The sequence below is a fragment of the Sceloporus undulatus genome, chromosome 6 (genome assembly GCF_019175285.1).
Source record: "Sceloporus undulatus isolate JIND9_A2432 ecotype Alabama chromosome 6, SceUnd_v1.1, whole genome shotgun sequence".
NCBI classification, from domain to species: Eukaryota; Metazoa; Chordata; class Lepidosauria; order Squamata; family Phrynosomatidae; genus Sceloporus; species Sceloporus undulatus.
In genome coordinates, this window is record NC_056527.1 from 120,009,808 (window position 1) to 120,017,906 (window position 8,099).

Below are 8,099 nucleotides of genomic sequence, written 5' to 3' on the forward strand. Positions count from 1 at the left end.
CCAGAGAGTTGGTCCTAAAGTCTGAGATCACCTTTGGGGGTGGGATTTCTAGGGCGCTGGTCCAGGCCCTTCTCCCTTGGCAGCCCAGCTGTGTCTGATCTCCAGGCTAATCCTGGCACACTGGGAGCCATGCGTCAGGCAGGGTGGGTTGCCCACCTGCCTGGTTGGCTCATCCCTGGCTCCGTCTCCTGACAGGCTGTGGGCATCTCTGTAGAGTTTGTCTCCCACATCACACGCTCCTTCGCCATCAGCACACTGCCCACCAAAGTGGAGAGGGCTAAGGAAGCTACGGTCAACATGGGGAGCGCGGTGAGTAGGGGAGGGAGAGGGATCCGAAGCTGCCAGGTGGGCCATTGCCCCCCCCCCATGCCCTTGTCCTTCTCCACAGCTGCAGGTCCTTGACCCGGACCTCACGGCTGTGGGGGCAGTGGGGGTGTTGCTCCCATCCTGATGAGCAGGTCTCTCCTCCTCTATCCCTTTTGGCACCAGTGGACAGCTGAGGCCTGTGCGCTGCCGAGACCCATTTCCCCAGGCAGAGGCATTGGCGGTGGGGGTGGGCTCAGGCCCCCTATGCTTACGGCTGACCGGCCTCCTTCCCTCCTGTTCTAGGTGTTTGCTGGGGTGGCTATGACCAACCTTCCAGGGGTAGTGGTGCTGGCCTTTGCCAAGGCCCAGCTGGTGCAGCTCTTCTTCTTCCGCCTCAACCTCCTCATCACTCTGCTGGGGATGCTCCACGGCCTGGTCTTCCTGCCTGTCATCCTCAGCTATTTCGGTAAAGCCTTTTGCCCGCCTGCCCAGTTGGCCTTTGCCCCCGACCTGGGCAGCAGTTGGGGGATTCTATAGAAAAGGAAGGCTTTTGGAGGAGAGTGTGTAACTTTATTTGAAATGCACTCACGTTTTGGGAGCGTTGCTCTTAACTCTGCTTGGGGGCAGGTGTGGCAGGGGGGGGGGTACTGTGGTAGCCGCTGGCCCCTGGCCCCTATTCCCTGTGCATAGTGCCTTCCCAGGGAGCAGGCGGTGGGGGCCCTAATAAAACCCAGGGACTGCAACATTGGCTGGCTGGGTTCTTCCTCCATGGTCTTTCTCCCCCTCACCTTCTCCCCCTTTCCCCCACCAGGGCCAGGGGTCAGGCTGTCGGCCTTGCAGGCCCAGCGGGAAGGTCCTCCGCAGGAGAGCCCCATGGCCCTGGAGGGCAAGCAGGAGCTCCCCAGAGGCCACTGATCCTGACCAGGGCCGGGTGCCAGCCCTCTCCGGCTGAAAGCAGAACAAGAGATGCAACGGAGGAGCTGGCTGGGTGGCAGTGATGGCAGCGGCTGGACCCCGAAGGAGGCAGGCCCTCCACCCCTCCAGGGCAGGGAAGCTCCCACATGGATGGAAAATGGAGCCCTGGCAGAACAAGAGGCATCTTGGCACAAACCTGTGTGAAAGGTGTGCGTGTGCAACCCAGAATTCCCTGCTCAGAGAAGTAGGCAAGGTGTCTTTGAGGCCAGGCACCGCAGCCTCCGCCCAGCACTGGAGGGACGGGAAAACTTTGCACCAAAGGGCTGAGGCACCTTCCAAGCGTGGCCCAGGCCTCTGGGGACATGACTGCGCCACCAAGTGCCTCCCTCCCTGATGCTCTGCTGCCAAGGATGCCAAGGATGAAGGATGTGAGTGGCTTTCTCCCTGCTCTGCAAGAATGGAAGGGCCCCTGGGCCCTTGAGGCTCTGCTCCTCTGGGAAAAACCATGCGCTGGAAAAGTACGGCTTTTCTGTGCAGAAAAAGTGTTTGCTGCGCAAAAGCCATCTCTTTGTGCAGGACAAGCCTCCTTTCTGTGCAGGGAATGCGGGGGCATTTGGGGTGAATGGGTTTCCCGGACCAAGTCCCGAGGTGTGAAGACTGCTCTGCTTTTCCTGGGTGTCGCTTGTTGTTGTTGTTGAAGGACACGAGTCTCAGTGGGGAGCCCTGGCACACAGCATCCTCCTCCGGGGCCAAGGCAAGGCGGCGCCTGCGCTCTGGACCCAGGCGCAGCCAAATAAATGCCAATCCTCTTTATTGTTATTCTTCTTAATTTATACAGCGCTGTACATAAAACAATAAACACAGAAGAGCCAGCCAGCCTCCCTCCCTCCCTCCCTCTGGCGCACAGTCTGAGAGAGAATGAGAGGGGAAGGCATACAAACAAACACACAGCAATGCAGGGAATGGCTCAGTCAAACGGGCAGCAAGGGGCGCTCCCAACGCCAGCCCCCGGGGGCCCTCAGGGAGACTGGAGCTGGCCCTCGCCCCCTTTCCCTTGGGACATGGACTGCAGCTCCCATCAGCTCAGCGGGGACAATGGGAGCTGCAGCCCGACAGGCCCAGCTCCTCCTCCTCCTCGCCGGCTCCCTTGGCTCTGGCCACCAGGCCCCAGAGGAAGGAGGGCCAAGGCCCTTCCCGAGAGACGGAGGGAGCGGGAGGGTGCGTCCGGGGCTTCCCAGCACTCAGGGACCGGGGCGTGGCAGGAAGGGCCCAGGCAAGCAGCGGCGGGGGCCCGGGGAGGGCCTGGGCCCAGGGCAAGGCGCGCTCTCGGCCCCAGAGAAGGGTCCGGCCATGGGCCCCTCCAGGTCCGGAGAGGGCTGCCCTGGGGCCGGCCTCCCTCCCTCCCTTCTTCCCGGAGCCCCCTTTTGGGAGAGAGAGAGATAAAGGCCAGGCACCGCTTCGACCCCGAGGCCTCCGTCTCTCCGCCAGGTGGCGCTGCAGCCCCAGGGAAGGCGGGAGGGAGGGAGCGGTCTCTCTCTCTCTCGCGAGACTTGGCGATGGCGATGGCGGCCTGGCGGAGTGCGCTGCGGCGGGCGAGGCGCCTGGGCTGCGGCTGGGCTGAGGCTGCAGGGCCTCCCCCGCCGACGGAGCCGCTCCTGGCCAGGCACGGCCGCCTTCCTCCTCCTCCTCCTCCGTCGCGGAGCCTGCGGACCTCGGCCGCCTGCTGCAAGGTGAGGAGGGAGCGGGGAGGATGACGGCGGGCCCGGAGTCCGTGGGGCTGGCCAAGGCACAGACCGGCTCCCTTCCTCTTTCCTTCCCCGGCAGAACCAGGCGGCCCGTGTCCGGGTGGGGAAGGGGGACCGGCCGGTGAGCTACGAGGAAGCGCACCCGCCCCACGGCGTCGCCCACCGCAAGGGCTGGCTCTCCCTCGGCACCAGTGAGTAGCTCCTCCTCCTCCTCCTGGTCCTTGGGGCTGGTGGGGCCCATGGCCTCTGAGGCTCCGCCCCGTCTCCCGGCCTCCTCCTGGGCCCAGGTGGGGCTGGGGCCCTTTGCTAGTCCTTGGGGCTGGTGGGGCCCATGGCCTCCGCCCCTTTGCCCCCCTGACGGTGCCAAGGGCCGGGCTCCTCCTCGGCCCCACTCTCTCCCCAAAGGTCACCTGGAGGGAGAGCTGGGGGCGGCCGAGAGGGCCGTGGAGGACGTCTTCGTCCGCAGGTTCATCCATGGCACCTTCCACGGCTGCCTGGCCGACCAAGTGGTCCTGAAGCGCCGCGCCAACGCCTTGGTCATCTGCGCCGTCTTCCTCCAGCGCCTGCCGCCCTCCAAGTTCTACTTCCTCATCGGCTACACAGAGGCGCTGCTCTCCTTCCTCTACAAGTGCCCCGTCAAGATGGAAGTCCAGACCCTGCCGGAGAAGGTGGTCTACAAGTACCTCTAGCCCAAGCAGAGGCTGCTCTCCTTTTGGCGCTTGTCTGCCATGGGGTCCCAAGGGAAGACTGCGCCCTTCCTGCGCCCCTGGGGCCAAGGAGCTTTGCTGCTAGTCCTCCTGGAAAGGACCGGACGCGGGGACAGGCACCTGGGAGCCTTTTTTGGTGGCAGCCACTTCTGGAGGAGGACCTGAAGCCACAAGCAGAGACTCAAGGGACATTGGCAATAGCTGGGGTTCAGGGTGCTGCTGGTCATCCAAACACGAATGCTTCTGCTGCCTCCTATGAGTGACTCTCTGGCTTTCCTTTCTCCCTTCCCTGTGTGCGACTTCATCAGTCAGAGCCCCTCTGGCTTCATTCTGCCCACAGCTGCCTTGCGCCACTGCAGCCTCAGGCTGAGGCAGAGCAAACACTCGACACGACACCGATGGGCCCCCAACCTCGCCCCTTTGGGAGGGGCACCCCCTGCTCCAGAGGGCACAGCCTGCCCCCTCCCCAATTGCCCTCTTCTTATTGGAGGCGGGCGGGGGGGGGGAACAGAGCAAAGGCCAGTTCTTTGGCCAGCTCTGGGCAAAGGGGTGGTACTAATTCTTGCTTAGCCAGTGAAAGCTGAAGCGTGGCTGCCTTTTTCCAGGCCACGTGCCACCTTTGAAGTCCTGGGTCAGGGGAGGGAGTCTAGGTCCTTTGCCATTGGTGACCTTGCAGCTGCTGTTTGCTTTGGTGCCTGTGGCACTCCTGCCCACCCTCTTTGCCAGCACAGCAGTCTGGAGGAGCCCTCCTCACAGGGGCAGTCAGTGATGGCAGCACTGCCGAAGGTGGAGAAATGCTCTTTCTGGGAAGTCAAGTGCTGCTGTTTCCTGAAAGGAGACCTGGCCAGACCCATGGAAACTAATGGGAGACAAATGGGGGGGGGGAGGGTTGTGCTGCTACAAGCTAACAATCAGCTCCTTGGGCCTTCTGAGGAAGAGCGAGGGGACCCTTCCTTTTACTCTGGTGCTCAGGAGGTAAAAAGTGGGGTGGTGCAGTGGGTTCTGAGGGCAGGGCTTATGTACAGAAATGGAGCAAACGGGTGGGTGTGTGTGTGTGTCCATTTTCTGCCTGCTCCATAGTCACTGTTCTCTTGGAGTCATGGAGCAGCTGGGTTCCCTACATCAGCCCTGGGAGGGGGAGCAGGAAAGGTCTGCCACATGCGCAGCCTGTGGTGATCATGAAAGCGGCTGGCCTTAACCCTCTTTGCTCTAGGTTCTGGGGACAGGAGGGAAGGGTGGTGCAGAGAGAAGAGGCAGCTGTACAGTCCCTAGAGAAAGAGGGGGGGGGACCCTGTCCTGGTCATTTGCAGTTGCTTCCATAGCTAGATGGTCAAAACAGGCAAAGGTGCAGCTCTGCCTTCTCCTTGAACCATGGAACCCTCCAGAAGCGGTTGATTTGCAGCATCCGTCCCTCCTTGCCGTTGGCTGTGTTGCCATCCAAGGGGTCCGGATGTGCCCCCAAATCCCACTCCTTCCTCAAGAAGGCCCCTTGAGTCCTCCTGGGGTGGCAGGGAGCAAAGGCGGGCTGCCAGATGCTCTTTGGACTTGCTCCTTGGGCCGAAATCTGACAGTGGATCTGTGCCATGTGCTGTTCGGCTGCTGCTTGTGTGCCATGCCCTGCCTGGCAGAGGTCCTGGAGGGCAGCCGCACCCCTCCTGGCCCCTTGCCCTCCTTGCCCTGGGCTCCCTGCCCATTGCACCCAGTGACTCCTGGAGGCGGTTGCTGCCAGTGCAGGACATGTGACTGCCCACAGGCGGCCGGATGGAAGCGGTGCTGGCCAGTCCCCGGTTGGCAGCCATCCCTGAATGGTGGGGGGGCTGAGGCCAAGGGAGGGGGCAGACGCCTCGCAGGAAGCTGCAGCCTCCTGAATTTTAGTGAACACAAACCAAGACAGGAATAGCCTGAATAGGGTCACTATAATGCAATTAACAACCAGGTAGTCTTCTATTACTTTTTTAACACTTGACTTTGCTAACAAATGTACAGTGCAACCAGTTATATTATGTTAATAGCAACACATTTAATCCTGTTTTAAGGGGGGAATTTGGGACATGCTGTGAATGTGGATATTTTAATATGTTGTGAGCCGCATTGATTGCCTCGTCACAGAAAAGTAGGATAAAAAGAGGTTTTATTATTTATTTATTGTTATAGCATATTTAATAATGTAAATACAGTAGCATATACAGTAACTGTTAAGAAATAGTTCATGTGTAATTGCAAGCCTTGTAGAATATGCCACCTTTCCTTCTGTAACTATGGGCCTGAACAGACCAAAATAAAGCTGCTTTGGGTCACTTTGGAAGTATGCTGTTTAAATGCTGCATGCGTCCTAAGAGGCTGGAAGCCACACCAAAGCCACGCTCCGGCCCTAAGGACTGGGGTGCAACTTTGGCGCAGCTTCTGGCCTCTTAAGACGTGTGGGTCATTCAACAGCATACCTCCAAAGTGACCCGAAGCGGCTTTATTTTGGCCTGTCTGCCCAGGCCCAAAGTTGCGCTGTATGTTTGCTAACAAGGTCATGACAAATTGCTATAAAAGTAGCTGTTGAAATAGTAATGGAAGGCTGCCTGATTACTAACTGTATGATAGTTATCTTTACTTTTGCTGTCAGGAAGCCTCTTGGATCCAAATGAGTTAACGGTTTGTATGTGAGTGAATTCTTCCCCAGCGATGCTTCTGGGCTAAGCCTCCTTCAACTGGAGGAGATGCTGCCAGTCCTTCCCTCTTTGCCCAGATCTGTATTGGCTCGTCTTTCAGGGGTCTGGGTCCCATGGATGCGGAGGGCCACCAAGTGCCCCATCTCTCCCTCTCTGCTCCAAGTCCGCTTGGAAGCTGCCAAAAACCAGAGCAGGTGGCAAAGGGGAAGGAAAGCCATGCTACAATGCAACACTCGCTTGGAAGACTCCAGGAGGGCTGAGGCTGCAAGGGGCCTGGCTTTCCTTCCCAGTTCCCTGCAGCATGCTCTGCCCCATTGACAGATGGTGGGGACTTGAAGCCTTGGCTCAGGGGGCCTGCCAGCCACTGACCACCCCCACTGACTGAACTCCTTGCCAGCCGGCGGATGGCTCTACAGGGCTGCAGCCTCCCTCCCAGGCTGGGGCCCAGAGGTCCTGGCAGCCTCAAGGGACCGGTCATCCCTTGGAGGGCCCGGCCAGAGAGAGCCCCGCCTGGGGCTCAGCAGCTGGCTAAGCCAGGCACAGCGGCCTCATTCAGGCTCCTCTGTTAATGAGGCTGGCTGCTTGGTTTGTCAGGTTACATCTAGATCAGTCCCCGTCTCTTTTCTTCCTCTGTGGGAAGCAGCACCTTTTGGGGGCGAGGGGCGAGGCACCCCCCCAGGATGCAGAGGAAGGAAGAGGCAAGGAGCCCTTCTTCCCTCTGGGGAGCCCCACTCCGCAGGGGCCCAAGCCTCTCCCCCGGAACCCTTCCCGCCTCCAAGGCACCTTCCTGGCCCCAAAGGCAGCGGGGCTTGTGTATTTGGCGGCCTGACAGGTTTCCTTTTCAGCTGCACGATCACGAAAGAGTATACAGCTGCGCCATCAAGCTATAAAGCAATCGCAATACAGCGGGAGAGAGCTCCAAATAGCCTGTGCTTGAGAAACCCAAGGTGAAAGGGAAGCAGCCTTAATGGCTGCTCCCAACACGGCAGCCTTGAGGCCTGGCCTCCTGCGAAGAAGGGGCTCTTCTGGGGAGGGCCACCGAAGCAGCGCCTGCCTTCAGCCGCGGAGGGGGCTTGGCGGGGGCAGCAGGGGCCACGGGACTCAGGCCCCCGGGGGGGGGGCGGAAGCAGCGGCCGCCTTCTCCCCGACTGGCTGCCAGCGCCAGCAGCGCCAGGCTCAGGGGCCCAGGCCAGGCGCGGAGCCGGATGCGGATCTCCTCTGGAGGAGCCAGCGCAGAGGAGAAAGACCCGGCGTGGCTGCTGCTGCTGCGTGATTCGGGGGCGGAGGGCTTTGCGGGGGCACTCTGCGTCGCGGGGCTCCGGAGGGGGCTGGCAGGGGGCCGGGCCCGCCCGTCGCCCTCCGTGACCGGGCCCCGGCCTTGGCCAGAGGCAGGGAGAGCACCGAGTTCGCCCTGCCTCTGCCCCGCCTCACAGCAGCCAAAGAAGGGCTCCCCCTCTCCCTCCCTTCCTCCCCCGCCAGGAAGGAGCGGCCGCCGCCCCAGGCCTCCTCCTCCTCCGAGAGGCCTCCCTGGTCCTGGGGCTCTGCTCGGGAGCCCCTCTGGCCCCAGCCCCGGCGAACCCTGGGAGGGAGGGAAGGGGCCCCAGGGAAAGGCCCGGATGATGGCGCGCGACGCCGGAGCCACGTGACCGAGGCAGGGAGGAGGCGTGGCTCCCGCCCTGCCGGAAGTGAGTCACCGCCAGCCCCGGATCGCTCTCTCTCCCCCGCAAGGCGCAGGCGCGGACAGGGGCGGGTCACGTGGGGGGCGT

At 61.4% G+C, this 8,099-nt stretch overlaps 3 protein-coding genes across 3 annotated transcripts in view; 2 read left to right on the top strand and 1 right to left on the bottom strand.

The window, feature by feature from the left end:
- The window catches only part of NPC1L1 (NPC1 like intracellular cholesterol transporter 1), a 13,948-nt gene extending 13,080 nt beyond the window's left edge, over positions 1–868 (top strand). The window contains exons 17-18 of the mRNA XM_042473950.1: positions 196–309; positions 610–868. Coding sequence (XP_042329884.1) covers positions 196–309; positions 610–843 — 348 coding nt within the window. The 3' untranslated portion in view covers positions 844–868. The remainder of the gene's footprint in view (positions 1–195; positions 310–609) is intronic.
- Positions 860–2,266, bottom strand: LOC121932677. The gene is made up of 2 exons (XM_042471564.1): positions 2,129–2,266; positions 860–2,094 (listed from the first exon to the last, which is right to left on the bottom strand). Exons 1-2 carry the CDS (start codon positions 2,154–2,156, stop codon positions 1,127–1,129), a joined length of 996 nt encoding a protein of 331 aa, XP_042327498.1. The 5' UTR covers positions 2,157–2,266; the 3' UTR covers positions 860–1,126.
- MRPS24 (mitochondrial ribosomal protein S24) lies at positions 2,175–3,929 on the top strand. Its single transcript, XM_042471563.1, has 3 exons — positions 2,175–2,951; positions 3,046–3,157; positions 3,372–3,929. The coding sequence occupies exons 1-3, from the start codon at positions 2,175–2,177 to the stop codon at positions 3,653–3,655; spliced, it is 1,173 nt and encodes a 390-aa protein (XP_042327497.1). The 3' UTR covers positions 3,656–3,929.
- Positions 3,930–8,099: the final 4,170 nt, after the last annotated feature.

Excerpts from the sequence above, each read along its gene's own strand:
- MRPS24 (XM_042471563.1), top strand. The coding sequence starts at position 2,175 with ATGCAGGGAATGGCTCAGTCAAACGGGCAGCAAGGGGCGCTCCCAACG. Across the intron at positions 2,952-3,045 it reads CCTCGGCCGCCTGCTGCAAG|AACCAGGCGGCCCGTGTCCG; the intron begins GTGAGGAGGGAG and ends CTTCCCCGGCAG. Across the intron at positions 3,158-3,371 it reads CTGGCTCTCCCTCGGCACCA|GTCACCTGGAGGGAGAGCTG; the intron begins GTGAGTAGCTCC and ends CTCTCCCCAAAG.
- LOC121932677 (XM_042471564.1), bottom strand. The coding sequence starts at position 2,156 with ATGCCTTCCCCTCTCATTCTCTCTCAGA. Across the intron at positions 2,095-2,128 it reads CCCTCTCATTCTCTCTCAGA|CTGGCTCTTCTGTGTTTATT; the intron begins CTGTGCGCCAGA and ends GAGGGAGGCTGG.